The sequence below is a fragment of the Brassica rapa genome, chromosome A06 (genome assembly GCF_000309985.2).
Source record: "Brassica rapa cultivar Chiifu-401-42 chromosome A06, CAAS_Brap_v3.01, whole genome shotgun sequence".
NCBI lineage: Eukaryota > Viridiplantae > Streptophyta > Magnoliopsida > Brassicales > Brassicaceae > Brassica > Brassica rapa.
In genome coordinates this window covers 20821030-20837133 of record NC_024800.2, presented here as the reverse complement: position 1 = coordinate 20837133, position 16104 = coordinate 20821030, and the positions used below count along the sequence as shown (strand labels likewise).

The 16104-nt window shown below is 31.8% G+C and overlaps 2 protein-coding genes across 2 annotated transcripts; both read right to left on the bottom strand.

Moving 5' to 3' along the window:
- Positions 1 to 540: 540 nt before the first annotated feature.
- Positions 541 to 7489, bottom strand: LOC103874098 (3-oxoacyl-[acyl-carrier-protein] reductase FabG). Its single transcript, XM_033273680.1, has 2 exons — positions 6789 to 7489; positions 541 to 6684 (listed from the first exon to the last, which is right to left on the bottom strand). Exons 1-2 carry the CDS (start codon positions 7032 to 7034, stop codon positions 5884 to 5886), a joined length of 1047 nt encoding a protein of 348 aa, XP_033129571.1. The 5' UTR covers positions 7035 to 7489; the 3' UTR covers positions 541 to 5883.
- A 268-nt stretch (positions 7490 to 7757) lies between these two features.
- LOC103874097 (calcium-dependent protein kinase 16) lies at positions 7758 to 15709 on the bottom strand. Its single transcript, XM_009152510.3, has 12 exons — positions 10263 to 15709; positions 10055 to 10185; positions 9881 to 9922; positions 9680 to 9791; positions 9515 to 9593; positions 9255 to 9424; positions 9040 to 9166; positions 8839 to 8954; positions 8648 to 8755; positions 8492 to 8554; positions 8229 to 8402; positions 7758 to 8137 (listed from the first exon to the last, which is right to left on the bottom strand). Exons 1-12 carry the CDS (start codon positions 10719 to 10721, stop codon positions 7973 to 7975), a joined length of 1746 nt encoding a protein of 581 aa, XP_009150758.1. The 5' UTR covers positions 10722 to 15709; the 3' UTR covers positions 7758 to 7972.
- Positions 15710 to 16104: the final 395 nt, after the last annotated feature.

The following is a 16104-nucleotide window of genomic DNA, read 5'->3' as shown; positions in this document are numbered from 1 at the left end:
TTTCGTGTTCATTTCAGATCTTTGAGGATTTGGTTCGGATTTGGATAATTAATTTAAATAGGTTTGGTTTAAATTTTTGGTAGAGAATTAATAATTATTTAAGTATTTTTGGAGTTTTGAGTATATTTTAACTATTTAAGATATTTACGTTTGATTATTTGTATATATTTTCAAGCATTTAAGCAAATTTAAAAGTATTATATATATTCTGGATGTTTTTATATATAAAAAATCTAAAAATAATTAATATATATAAGTATATAAATATATTTTGGATATCCAAAATACTTCGGTTCGGATCGGATTAGATTTCAGTTCTTCAAATACCAAAATTTTGAATAATTCGGATATTTAATCAATTTTGGTTCGGATTTAATATTACTTATTCGGATTGGGATCGGTTCAATTCTTCGAATTCGAGTTTTTTGTCAAATCCTAAATAGTGACATAAAAATCAAATAACATCATATTTTCTTTAAAAAAATACACCCGCACGGGCGTGCGGGTCAAAACCTAGTTATGCTATTATATTTTAATTAATTGGTATAATCGGTTTGATCTGTTTATATATCAAACCATATCCATATACCGCGGTTTCCTAAAAATAACATCCATTCGGTATGTTCTGTATTTACCAAATCCAAACGACTTTCTCTATTTCGGCTTGGTTTTAATTGGTTCAGTTTTACCAGATTGAACACCTAAAATATAAATCAAATTCAGGAAAATATCACACACATATGGGAAAAACTTCCTAAATAACATACAAGTTATATTTGAGAAGTCTGTTTACACATTTATGAAGGCATTTTTAAATTCGAGCATTTTGTTTTACAAATTCAGGAAGATATTATATACATTCACAAAAGGCATCCTAAATTTTCTTTGAAGAAAATTTGTTTCTTGAAAAAAAAGTTCAAAAAACGTTTTTTGCAAAAAAAAAAAAATTTAAATTTTTTTTGATAATCATCTTTTCTGAAAAAGATTGATTTTTTATTTATTTTTTATTTTAATATTTAATTAATCTACATATTTAAACAATTAATTAAACTTATTAATGAGTATAAGACTATCATTTATTCTTTTAATTAAACATATTTTCATAAGTTTGACTTTTGAAAACTATTTAGGAGACAAAAACTAAAAAGACTATTTATGAAATTTTCCCATATCCAAATAGTTACTAAATTTCTAAAACCAAGAAACCGAAACCAAATTAAAAATATAAATTATATTTAATTTTAAAATAACTTGATATTTTAAAATATTATTTATAAATCAAATTATTCATAATAACCTAATAATAACTCTATATTTTTCCATCATCTAACAAAATTTAGTCATATAGTTTACTGGTTAAACCAATCACAAAGGGTAACAATTAGTAATTGTATTTCTCACTTTTTAATATTTTGGTATTTTTGATCATATCTTTTAGCCATTCGCTCGGTTGATTAGAAGGTTTTAGACTACAGCATGTGCATCCTAGAAAGTTTTTGTTCTGCAGACGAGACATCGGACCGATTTATGTTGCATTAAACTAAATTCTGGATGCATATGATCAAAGAAATAAGTAAAGTCATAAACCCGAGTGGATGGGACCAGATTTTTTTTATTTTTATTTGTCATCAAGGTAGATAGACTCAACTAAGACTTTCCAAACCAATCTAGTAATTATGCATCTATATGAACGATGAAAAACGAGTGTTTCCTGCAGGCACTACGCGCAAAAAAAAAATGGATGTGACCGGATAGTAGATTCGAAATAGACTATTGGATGATTTAGTTCAAATTAGTAATGATTAAGAACAAAGTATGAAAATAGGAAAGGCTTAGTTAAACCGATAAACAACATGAATGACTTAAGCCAATAAATATGGGATCAAATGGTCGAATTAAACAAGCTAACGTAGTTGAGCTATTAGGTGAACTAGCTCGACTGCTAGTTGAACAAGCTGCACTAGCTGATTGATAGTTTAACTAATTAGCTGCGTGAGCTTGCCAGTACCTAAGGTAAGTACACTACCCTAGAAAGGCATAGTTAGTGACTTGCTAGTTCTAAAATTGTAGGTCTAAGGGGCAGGATAAATGTGAAAATGCATAACTTGAATGTAAAAATTAAACCAATGTCAAATAGGCTCTCTGAAAATAAAGCTTCGAAGAGGTAATCGAACTAGAAATGAGCAATAATCTTGAGTTTTTTGTTTGCCCAATAATCCTGAGGTTCGACCAGAGATTAGCCAGAGCTAGAATGCTTCGACCAAGGTCTTAGAAATGTTGGAATAAGGTTCCACACCATAAAAAAAACGGAGCATATTATTTTTTCATTCAAAAATTTATTCTGAAATCTTATTTATCTAAATTAGTTGCTCTCTCTCTCTCTCTCTCTCTCTCTCTCTCTCTCTCTCTCTCTCTCTCTCTCTCTCTCTCTGTCTCTGAATAGCCCCACTTAAACCTAATTTTGATCATTATAACTTCTACACACCAAAATGGTATTCAAACATGGTTTGGCCTTTCCGTTTGCCATCTCTCTCAGACTACTAATTATACCTAATAAGTGCTCTTTTCAAATTATTACAAATCAAGCCAAATACAATTCACTTTTTCTATTCATAGTAACCATTTTATTATGTCTGCTTCTGAGCTAGATACAATGCAATGCATTGATGTTCCAACCAAAAAGTGCTAAATACAACGCATTTCTCTGTTTACAATAATTAATTTATTATGCTTATCTTCGTTCTAAGATTATAATAAAGATATGAGAAGTTGAGAAACACTTTTGGCCCAATAATCCTCTGCGTAATAATTCGATTACAGTAATTCACAAGCTTATATTTCCACACTGTAATTATTCCATTGTTTTATAATAAATGTTATTTTAACCTTTTTTGTTATAGAAAAATATTGCTTTACAATTTCAATGCAAATTATATTTACTTTCAGCTGAAAATTAATTGAAAACTGCATTGATTTTATAAATAATTTTATTTATCTCAAATACTATTGGCCATAGATATAATTAATAACAACTTACATATATTTTTGCCATTTTTTTTAATATGTGTGAAAAATGTCAAAATGACATTTATTTAGAAACAGAGGGAGTAATAAACTTTTTACATTTCACACGTTTTCTATATGAAATATCGATTTCTTTGCCACCTTAATAAATTTTGTAAAAATGTGACACATGAAAGAACTGTAATCCCAGCTTTTTCCCCATAAGGGATAAATAACAGGCAAAAACTTTATTTATATTGTTTTTTATAATGAATCTAACTTTTATTCATAAAAACAAATCTTATTTCCATCAAGTCCATTTTAGTTTCAAGGTAGATTTCAATTTTTACATATTAGACTCTTGTAGCAAATTAAAACATATATGAGGTTTCCTCCTATATTTTGTCAGCCAAGTTGCGCAACAAGCTTAGACGATCGTAAGACTCTCGCAGGTTTGCATTACTCGGCATAGGACCCTCCAGCTAAAGACCTAGGTCAGGATGTCAGATATCAAACCAGAGTGGAACAACAAGAGCTCATCGAGGTGGTTCATGAAGAAGTTCCTCAAAAAAAGATCCTAGAGAAAGGCACCAAGGACCAGAACGTACACAAATAAATCGGTGGTCTTACTGGTCTGTCTGAGGAAACTGCCCCGGCCCTGCTGGGGCTACTGAACTGGATCTTGAACAGGACGGTCAATAAATTTGCAGTTTTCCATCTTTTGTAATGAATCTTGTCTCATTTACGCGTTTTTGCGGTTCTTCTCGACTTTAATATATTTAAGTTATGTTTATCCATCTCATCAGATAGATTCCATAAACTTAGAAAATATATCAAAATTCTTTTCGACTTTAGCTGAGTTATTTTCATCATTTGAACGAATCACAACCGAATATATTAGCTAAGTGTCCAATCAAGACATAACCACCACATTGCAAACACAAGTCAAACAACACATTTTCAGTAATATTTTAACTCGGAATAGTACTTACACTTCTTTTACAAAGCCAAGTTATGCATACGTTCGCAGATCAGCCGAGATTTTTTTAGAGTTGCCGTCTTGTGGTCTCGGGTTCCACATCATCTGCAACATGTGGCGTGAAAGCGGTATTTACGCACTTGTTGGTTATTTTGTTTGCAGCAATTTGTTGATTAAGACGCTCCATCAGTTTTTCATTATGGTCATCATAGTGGCCAGATCCTTTGCCGGAGGGGTAATGCCCGTGCTGGTGAGATCTTCTCCAACCATCTTTGATCTGACTTGACGTTTATTTCTAATTCCCCATAGACGGTGCCAATTGTTTAATATGAATTTAGTATGTAAAAGATGTACACACAAATTCAATGGTGAATTATTTGAAAGACGTTTATTGATTGACAATGAAATCGCAAAGAGTAAATAACTCAGCAAGAACAATAAAGCTAATAAACACTAGTTTTTGTGCTGGTTTCTGTGTGATTATGAATGCTTTCTCTTTGAACTAGGTCTTCCTCTTTTATAGCCAGACTTCTTTTTTCCTCCAAATAATAAGCAGTCAAATATACCAAATTAAGTTTACTTGATGAGCCTTGTTTGAAAGATGTAATCCATCTCCAACATATATTCCACAAGGTCAAGAAAATAACCCAAATTTCTTGAAACATGTATCATCTCTCTTTAACCAAACGGATCATCTCGTCGTGGTAATAACGAATAACACACGTCTTTGTCCTGATCATGTGGAAGTATAGTTATATAACGGAGATTCTTTTTTGTTTGCTTGAATCACTGGAGCTGAGTACTAGAACTGATGGATTTATGCACACTTAATGGAGGTGGTATCAACTCCACATAAATCCTTAGACCCGTTGATCTACTAGTGTATATGGTTATCACTAAAAATTAAGAAAGATTGAAACACTTACTTGAACTCATCTTACAAAAAGATGATAGGTAGATGGTCTTCTAGCTCTTCGTATCTGAATGACCCTCTACTAAGTAATGGGAGCTTGAGTAGAGAATAGAGGAAGTATGCCTTATGAGAGTGAGAGAGAATCCTTATGTTTTGTCTAGCTAAATGACAAAATCCACTTTTCAACCTTATGAACCTTAACTTTATGGTCTCATGTCTCTACCTTATATACATCCCCTCCTTATAGTATATATTAAACCGAATATATATACTTTCATATATACGTGAGCTAGAGACCACAACCAAACCAGTAAACCGTAACTTAACCTGTTCTGAACCATTGTCATTTAATTCAGCCTATCATAAAATTAAATGACATCCAAATTGGTTTCTATGCATAAAACCCCCATATCTATCAATTCAATACCGAAGGCCCAATCCAAATATAATCACTCATTATTTGGGCAAACCGAGATAACAATCCTTAATCCATAAATCCCACAATTGATCTCCAACAAGAACCTGTTGTTTTAATATTCTTTTGTAGGGATATATATATAAATCTGAGGTTAGATCTTTATATGCTACCCGAGTTCTCGTTTATTCTGTAAGTACCAAAAGATTCATGCTATGTTCTAAGAATAGTGAATGAAAGAGGGTCTTCATTATGCCTTTTTTCTTGCCTTCATCAGTTTATTGATGAGAGTTAATGGGATTTTTGATCATTTGACAGGGATTCATGAGTTAAGAGTGTATGATGGACGGTGGTTATATAGCTTTGATGGAGAAGAGATTTCTAGTTAAAGTGGAACTCAAATACGATGAGCTCTGATTCAGAATCCAATGATGGCATGTTAAACTGATTTGCAAACATACATATAATATATGTAAACTAATCAAAGACCTTTTGAATATTTAGATGCTCTTAATGTGTAAGCTGTTTTCATTTATTGTAGCAAAAAAAAAAGAAAAAAAAAGATTTTAGGACTCATAGAGAAGAGAAAATGGGCAGACCAGGCAATGTAGCTCCGGCATCAACGATAAATACATTGCCGGAGACATATTGGGAAGAGTCGTGAATTAGATAGCGAACGAGAGAGGTGAGTCCCGGATCCACGGTCTGTTCCGCCGTTAATGGAAAAATCCTGTCGGTCACGTTCTTGAACCACTTTTTCTGGATAAGAGCTTGTGTGATCTCTGACTTAAAAAGCCCCGGCGCGATCGAGTTCACTCTAATATTGTAAACACCCAACTCAATAGCCATCGCTCTTGTCATGGTGTCAACACCACTTTTGGAACTAGCATACGCGACTGCACCGTAAGATAAACTGCGGTGGAGCCCCGAAACGGATGAGATGTTTATCACCGAGCCACCACCTTGTTTAGCGTCACACATTAAAATGCACACGTATTTGGATACTAACCAAGCTCCCATTAAGTTGGTTTTAAATACTTTGTCCCATTCGTTTTCTGATAGATCCAAACTAGACTTAACAGTGCCTCTGATTCCAGCATTGTTGACCAAGGCATCGATCTTTCCGAAGACTTTCCAAGCTTCTTTAACTGCTTGTTGAATGGTGGCTGCGTCTGATGAAACGTCTAGCTCAAGGGCAGCGGCTTGGACTCCGGTTGTGTTGATTTCAGAGCAGAGAGATTTTAGACGATCGACACGACGAGCTGCTGCGATAATCTTGCAGCCAGCTTTGGCTAGGTCTAGACAGATCTCTCTTCCTATACCAGAGGAAGCTCCTGTCACAAGAACCACTTTGTCTTTAAGTTCAAACCATGGCTCCAGTTGCTGCGACACCTGCTTATCTCCATAACAAAATAACAATAGTATCAAGTAATAATCAAGTGAGCATTTTTCGAAAAATAATCAAGTGAGCATAATGCGATATAAGAGAAAATAAAGTATCTCACAGTTTGAAGATTGCTCATGTTCTTCCTCTGTGTGTGAGAGAGAGTGTGTTTGGTGGAGAAGGAAAAGTGCATAACACAGTTTATATATACAAATAAAGAAAGCCTTCTCTCTAGACCAAAGCGACAATTTAACGTGGCAGATTCGTATAAACTGATTTGTTTGATTGATTTACTATTGTCTGATGTCTTCGAGGTGAAAAGATTTTGTTCTCTTTTCATTTGGCAACCAGCGAAAAGATTTTGGTTTTACACCTTTTTAAAAATGGTGTTTTACAGTTTCCAAGATATTCTCTACATTTTAATAATATATAAAACGTGCCATTTGACATTTCTAAAATATACTTTCAAAATTTTAACAAATGGTAGATCTCTTTTAAAACACTAGAGAAAATCAAATCAATAGAGAGAAAAATCTAAAGGCAGGGGAAGATCCAAGCCAAAGCAAAAGTTTGATAAGAACAAAGCTTGTTTTATCTGCGGAGATGAAGGACATTGGAAAAAAAAGGTCCTAAAAGGAGAAATAGAAATTCTACAAATATTGCGACAGAGCCTAAGAAACCATCAGTAGCAATATTGTGAAAGATACTAAACAATAATGGGCAATGGATTCCCGTTGTTTATATCATAGTACACCAGACAAGATGTCTTGTTGGCTTCAATGAGTTTGATGGTTGTAAGGTGTTGATAGCTAACAAAACTCATGGTGACATCAAGGAGATTGGGAAAATCAGAATTCAGAAATCAAACAGTTCCAAAGTGACTAGACAAGCTCAAGAACTAAAGAAGATCAATGTCACACTTAAAGCCATGAGGAGATCAACATGAATCATAGCTAACTAAAAGAAAATATGAGGATGATGCTGATTGTACCACAAGATCTTGTTCTTGACCGTGAAATACTTGCGGAAGCTCTCAAGAAGGTATGAGTACAATAACAAGGTTACACACAAACAAATAATTTCATCATTACATTGCGCTAATTGGTTCTATGAATATCGATTTCTTTGTCAATGGTTATAAAAAAAAAATATATGAATATATGTTACAACAACACATGAAAACACTGCAATCCCTATCTTTCTTTTTCTACATAAGGGATAAAAAATTTCTTGATTCTTGTTTTTTTCTTTCCTCACCATAAAGACTGCAAACTTCTTTTAGACTTTCCGAGAAACAAGATAACCAGGAGGGTTTCTAACATTTCTTGATTTGATACTTGCAGTTCTGAGAAGTCTACGGAACTCATGGAGACTGATTTTACCATCATTATCAATGTCTGCTTCTTCAAGAAGTGGCTCAATGGACCCTTTCAAGCCAGTATGCTGCAAAAGAAACAAAACACATAATGTGACACTAATTTTTTTACTAGAATAATAAGCATATTAAAGTAATAATAGTAGATAAAATACAAACCATTCGAAGTTCCTCTGCTGTGATGAATCCATCTCCATCTATGTCGAATTTCTCAAACGCTGCTCTTGATCTCTGTTGCCATTTCTCAGAATCATGCTCCTCTAATTGATTTACGTGTAACGCAGCAGCAACAAACTCTTCGAAATCCACAAATCCATCGGTGTTGCTATCAATCTGAATGCAGTATTAAAACACAACTTGTGGCTTAATTTAGATTGAAGAATCTCATCATCATTAACTAGCTTTATATTTACATAACATACCGCTTGAAGAATCTCTGCCACTCGTGCATCCTTAAGCTTCCAAGGATGATCTTTTGCAAGAGCCTACATAAATTTAGTGTTGAATATATAGTACTTTATGTAATGCATTTTGCTAGTTATTTGAGAATTTTTATCGTTTTACTTTCAGTTTTTTACCTGCCTCATCTCGTCAAGGCTAATGGCGCCATTTTTATCAACATCAATGGCATCAAACTGGTCTCTAAGATCAGCTGACTCTTCTTCGTCAAGCGTTGTTGCAAGAGCCTAGAACGAACATAAACAACTCATGTTATAAACACACACACAAACCAAACTTCAAATGAAACAAAAATTTGTATTTTGAATACCCTTAAAGCGAATTGCTTGAGGCGGCTAAATTTAACAAACTGACGCATGTTGTTGAGAACAGATATGTCTATGGGAATCTCACTTGCATCTCCTCCTTCTCTAACCCATGGATGTGCTGAAACAACACCAAAAAAAAAACACAACCTTCAGAAGAAGATACAAAAAAATGAAAACAAAATCGCTAGAAAAAATGTACTTACACAGGGCCTGTGCAGCTGTTAATCTGGCTCTCGGGTCTTTCACTAACAACTTCTTAACAAAATCTTTGGCGCTGTTGCTAACGGTTGGCCACGGTTTTCTTCTGAAATCAGGTTTGTTCTTCAAAACCTAGACGTACAAAACAAGTTTTCAGTTCAAGATTAGAAAAATAATTAGACTATATCATTCTCTTTTTCTTTAGGGAAACTACAAAAACCTCTTTGAAAATGCCATCTTCAGTCTTGTCCCAGAAAGGCCGTCTCCCGCAGAGAAGTATATAACTGATAACACCGATACTCCACACATCTGATTCTGGTCCTGACCTGCGTTTCAACACTTCAGGTGCTACGTAATACGCGCTACCGACAATATCATGAAACTTCTTCCCTGCATTTTGAGTTTATATAACTATTACATCACAGAAATGGAAAAAACGAAGAGAAGATATGTATGTTAAGACAAACTTTGTAACCAAACCTGGTTTTATGAAGTCTGATAAACCAAAATCTGTAGCTTTTAGAGGTGAATCTTCGTCAGTTGATTTGAACAGAAAATTCTGTTTGGTTTAAAACAAAAAGTTTGTGAATAAAAACCAAAATACACATTTAGAAACGTGATGATGAAGAAACTAGTATACTATACCTCTGGTTTCATATCTCTGTGAACCAAACCACGCAAATGACACTCAGCTGCAACTTTTAGCATCTGTCTCACTACCACGGCCGCGTCTCTTTCGCTATAACGACTCTCTTTCCTAAAAAGATGCAACAAAAAATGGCTTTGAGATTAAAAGTATTAAAAAGACTCTAAAAACCAAAATGTACTACTCAGGTAAATCCCTACTTGGCTAATATCCGATCCAGCAATTCACCACCCTCACATAACCTGAAGAACAACATCATATCAAAAGACAAAACTAATTAGCAACAGAAGAGAGAATATTTTTTTTTTGCCTTTTAATTTTCTTGTGTCTCAAGAAAGAGTACACGTGATTGATAAAAGGCTTTTTTTACTTACTCCATGGCTATGTAAACAGAGTTCTTGTCCTCGAAGGCATTGTAAAACCGAACTACATTTTCATGACCAGTTAAAGCTTGTAGTATCTTCACCTCTCTCTTCACATCTTCCACAGCTATCGGAATTGTCATCTGCCCACCAAACCAAATCCATAGCTTATACCTCAAGAAACTCAAGAACCCAATATTTTTTTTTAATTCGATGTTACCTTGGCCTTGTCTATTTTCTTGACTGCGACACGATCTCCTGTCTTTTTATCCGTAGCGACATACGTATAACCGAACTGACCATGTCCGAGCAGTTTCCCGATGGTGTAACGGTTATCAAAATCTTTAGCGTACCCGAAATCAACGCGCTTACCGTAAGGGATCGCTTCTCCGTGTCTCTTCCCTTTATTATTATTATTATTATTTCCAGCCTTCTCTCTACCCTTCCCGTGCGGTGGCGTCTGTCGCGTTTGCGTTTGCGTCTGCGGCGGCGTTTTCTTGGTCGTCGCTGGGGATCGTCGAGGTTGGGTCCTGTGGTCTTTTTGGATCGTAACGGCCAAGAACGAACATGGCGTTTGTGGCGGTCGGTGTTTAGCGACGGTGAGGGGGTTGGGATTGGGGCTCCGGGGGCTGTGGTTTCGGCGGCCGGAGACCTTGGCGGAGGAGAAACAGAGACCCATGATGATTCGGTTTCTGGACCCTACGCGAGGTGGAAGTTTTCTTCGAGGACTTTTTGTGGCATCAATGAATAGAAAATGGGGTCGCCATTGAAACAAACAGCATCATTGCCAGACAGAAATCGTGCGAAATGAAGGAGAGATAGAGGCTTTAGATATGCGTTGGTAAAGAAAATAGACACTAACAATTTAAATTTTCAGTTTAAAATAATCCCTTTTATATTATTTGAGGAGCACTATTATTAAATAATCTTACTCTCATATGTGATTAACCAAAATGCCATTACTTAGGTGTCATTCTTAGAATCTTTCTCATAGCCATAAATAAAATGTCATTCTTTCACTAGATTAATTACATAAAATGCCATTACCATCCAACTTTGGTATAACCATAATAAAAATCATACAGTTTAGTTATTGATTGGTATATACGCTGTCATAATTTTTTTTTAAATACAGAAATTCAAACCATTTAAAGAGTTTCCATTAATACATTTTTTTTTCTCTAATGGTTTGTCCCCCAAACATATACTCGAAAAGCTCTTCAAATATCAACCTCTTATCCATGACTAACAGATAGAAGAATCGCATACAAGTCATAGACAACTTACCCATGAACAAAAAAATAGAATAATTCATAGATAAACAAACTTTCAAGTATAGTTATTGTTTACAATTTTTTTAAATAGTTTCTCTTAAATTTTATCTTTCTAACATCGCACGTATTCAAATGATTCGTAACATATGTGAGAAAAAAATCTTTTTTATTCGAGTAAGCTTACTCATGAACAATTCATCAATAATATGTTTTAAAAGTATTCAATTTTCGCTTTTCTAAACTTTTTTATACCTAACATTTTGTCTACAAGTATTCAAATGTTTCCTAACATATGTGAGAAAAAAATATTTTGTTTTTCAACTAAGCCTACTTATGAACAATTAGACAATATTGTTTAAAAGGATTAATTATTATGTTAGTTTCTATAGTTAGGTAGCACAAATATTTATACGGACAATTTGGTTAAATGTATATTTATAAGTGTAAATTTATTGTATATAGGTTCTATATGAAATATTTCAAAAATTATAAACCTAGGAGTTTCATTTGGTATATTTTTTAAAAGTAGAAATAATTATGTTAGTTTATATAGTTAGGTAGCACATATTGAAACAGACTGTTAAATTTATATATAAGTGTAATGTAATATATATAATAGTTCTATATGAAATATTTCAAAAATCATAAACCTAGGAGTTTCATTCGGTGCACTATAATAATGACCCGTAACGTGATTTGAGATCTTATGAATTACTGATTACTTGGAGTTGTGTCCAAATTCTCTTGTAATACATCAATTTCTGAATAAAAGGTAAGTAGGTATTAGAATGATTCCTAACTTTAAGCATTTGAGTTAATACAGTGATATACTATTGTGGCTACTTGTGGATCGTGTAATGAATTGAATATGTTTTAAAGAAAGTCCGTATACGTACTTTTACTAATTTAGGCATATTAATTTCAGAAATAATTGACTTATCTTTCCGATTTATGTTACTAAAATTTTATATGGGGATAAATATATTTCACATTAAAACTATTTTTTTCACATCAAAACCCTATATACTATTTGATCAAATATATATATATATATATGTAGATATGTGTCGTGAAATCAATCTTCTCATCATAATTCACACTCACAGACATATCAATATCCGAGTTCATTCTAAATTCACTAATGGGGAAGATAAGGTGAAAATCATATGCATTTGAAAATAATAGTTTTATGTTGCTGGTGGTCTATATAACTATTAAAATGGTTCTCATTTATTCTAACTTGAGTTTTCATTTTGACATAAAACAATATAGATTCAGTATGCTTCTCATCAACTAAATACCGTAAATATAACTGAACTATAAATCAATCTATTCAAATGTTAAGGTCTATGACCGATGGGATGCATGTTCGACATCCCCTTTTTATTATTTGAGGAGCATTTTAAACAGTTAACTTTATCACCATGTGTGATTAACAAAAATGTCATTTCCTATGTGTCATCATGAGAACCATTCTTGATTCTCATAGCCTTTGTTAAATAACATGTTCTTGCCTAGACAAATTACATATAATGCAATTGCTCATTAAAATTTAGTAATATGAAGAGATTATATTACTATACTATATGAGAAGAAGCCATGTATAACATGAAACATTTCATGGTATAATTACTCATTAGAATGTATTTTAATAATTATCGAACAAAACACATATAGCCACAAAATAAACGGCAAAATATAGTTATTTATATTCTTAGCATAATATTAGCGGATTGAGCAATGTATATGCTTCATTATTTTACAAATTCTTAGCATAATATTAGTGGATTCTTCGATGTGTATGCTACTCCCTCCGTTTCACTTTATTTGTTGCTTTAGGTTTATGAACACAAATTAAGAAAACATTTGATTTTGTATATTTACAAATAAAAACATCATTACCTATACACTTAACCATGTTTCAATCAATAGAAAAATAAAATAGAAAATATTATTATTAAATTTTGCATTGAAAACATAAAACGACACTTAAAATGAAACAAAATTTTAACTCTAAAATGACAAATAATACGACACGGAGGGAGTATATTATTTCATAGAAGTTATCATACATTATGTTTTTTTAATTAAAAACTGATGGGGTTTTGACTATATACATATGATTCATGTTTTTATAAGATTCATGTTCTTTACGATTCATAAATGATACATGACAGTTTTTTGGGACTGGAAAATATAAACTATTCATAATTATGTTCTTCTATAAAACTTCCTTACGTGATATTTATTTTGATTAATATTTTGGGATTTTTATGGGATAAATGACATTTATTTTGGGAATTTATTTTGGGAATCATCAATATAAACGGTTTTATATTGTAAAATCAAAATGTCGAGAATTATGGAATATCTTGCGTGATTGTAAAATACATCCAAAACGGAATTTCAACAAGACTTTTAGATTTCTAAATTATCTTAAATGGTGACAGACATTAAATTTGAAAATTTATATTATTATTTTTCGATTAAGTTTAAAGTCAAATATCATTTTATAGATTTCCTTTATTTTCTCCCCTTGCATATAATACTTTCTATAATTCTCTGAAAACCTACGATTATAATGTTATACGAAATTAATAGGATTGACTGATATTTATATTCACAAGTGATAGGGTTTTGACTATATATACGATTCATATTGTTATAATACTTCTTTACAATTCATGAATGATAGATGACATTTTTTAGAGACTGGAATATATAAATGATTTATAATTATGTTCTTCTATAATTATTAGGTTTGTGACATTTATTTTGGTTGATACTTAGAGGCAATGATATATGTGAATAAAATTTATTTTCGGAGTGGAAAATATATACTGTTTTATATTGTCAAATCAAAATGTCATATATAAAAAATTTATAAGCAATTCCACAAAATACATTCAAATGGTGACAGACATTAAATTTGCAATTTTTTTTAATTCTTTCCGATTTTTTTTTAAATATCATTTTAATATAAAATTCTTTAATGTTCGCCCTATGCATATAATACTTTCTATTTTTGAAAGTATTTTAAATGACTAGCATTAAATATGACTATCACCTTTATCTCGTGCCCCTTCGAGACTTTTTAGTAAAAATATGTTTTTAAAAATAAAAGATATATTAAAAGAGGCCAATGTGTTTTTTGAGTCATAATCGATATTAAGGTTCAACAGTGGGCCTCTTTTACAAATTCGAGTCTTAATCAGTCCACTAAATTTGTAAATTCATATTATTTACTTCTTTTTCTTTTTTTTCAACCTAATATTATTTACTTCAATTTATTTTTATTCTTTTACAATTTTATGTACTCCAGAACCGGTATAAGTTTAATAAAATATAACGTTACAACTTCGTTAATAGGACAATTACTATTTTTCTACCATAATAAGATTATCGTTATCCGGATACTCGAGTAATATCTTTTTAACTAAAAACTCCAGTAAACTTCCAATCCCAAATTGTTTTTCTTTGCATCAATCTGTATATCAATCATGTACTTCTGCTAATCTATACCATGTATAATATGTCACTCTTTCTACCTTTTCAATATCTATAGAGTAAAATTTATAAATTTTTTTAGTTCATTCACCCCGCGCATGGCGAGGATTATCACCTAGTTAGTTATTATTTTTGGTGGAAGGAAAAATGAGAATGTTAAATGATAAACTAATGAAAGTTTATCTGGTTGATGCTCGGATGACATGTATGGCCTCTGATTAAAAATCATGGTCAAATGTATTGGTGTTCCTTCATATTAATTAGGTAATTCATTGTTTTCTTGTTATTTTGTTTGTACTTTATGTAATTTGACATTATAGAAATAAATATAGTTGTTATAAAAAGCTAATGGAAGTATTGAAACTAACATACAACAAATACTATCTCTATTCTAGAAAATATATATTCTAGGAAAAAAATATTCCAAAAAATTATTTTTGTGTGTTTTTTCGTATTTTTATATTAGATAATAATAATGATAAACTATAAACTTCAGAAAATGATTATTTATTGTAGGTGAGTTAAGGCAAACCAAATTCTACAGATGGCATAATTGGTATTATCATAAGTTTCTTTGCACTCTCTCGTTTCTAAGTTTTTTTTTTAAACTATGTTGTTTCTATGTTTTAAGTCATGTTTCATTCACGGTTTGTTTGTTCCGTTCGGTTGTAATTTTTATTGTCTTTCAAAATTTCGAAAATTAAACGAAATGAACAAAAAGAAAATCTTACAAATAATTGTTATTTTCTTAGTAATTGATGACTAGAATTTATTTTCTAAAATTAGTAAATTTGAAATGATTTGAGAATAATTTATGAAATAATAAATATTATTAGAATAATATTTGAAATATTTAAGAACAAAAATTAATTTATAATTTTTATCATTATTCTTTTTCAAATTTGATGAAATAAAATTGTGGTTATATTTCCATTTGAATAATCAATAATGTGATCTATATTTCCTGTCCTACATTTCATGAACCGTTCCTAGGGCATATCCATAAGAAGACCCTCTCAAGTCTATTGACCATAACCGGTCAGAGGAAAGATGATTGAAGTTCAAAGTTAAATTCTATCCAGTGGTATGTAGTAAAATAATTTATTTTGGAAAAGTAATAACAGAAAACAAAATTGTTATTGAGCGTTGCGAGAACAGTAATAGAAAAACTTCAAAGCTTACAGGATGCAAAAAGTACATTTCTTATGGTACATAAAATGTTACCGAACATCATCCAAAGGAGTGATATATAACATACCCAGAGTTATACATTTACAAAAC

What these genes read in the sequence shown, in the direction of transcription:
- LOC103874098 (XM_033273680.1), bottom strand. Translation starts at nt 7,034, where the DNA reads ATGAAAAGAGAACAAAATCTTTTCACCTCGAAGACATCAGACAATAGT. An exon ending in ACTTTATTTTCTCTTATATC is followed by an intron (nt 6,685 to 6,788) that starts GCATTATGCTCA and finishes CAGCAACTGGAG; the next exon opens with CCATGGTTTGAACTTAAAGA.
- LOC103874097 (XM_009152510.3), bottom strand. Translation starts at nt 10,721, where the DNA reads ATGGGTCTCTGTTTCTCCTCCGCCAAGGTCTCCGGCCGCCGAAACCAC. An exon ending in ACAGAGATATGAAACCAGAG is followed by an intron (nt 9,594 to 9,679) that starts GTATAGTATACT and finishes TAAACCAAACAG; the next exon opens with AATTTTCTGTTCAAATCAAC. An exon ending in TCAAGCAATTCGCTTTAAGG is followed by an intron (nt 8,756 to 8,838) that starts GTATTCAAAATA and finishes TGTTCGTTCTAG; the next exon opens with GCTCTTGCAACAACGCTTGA.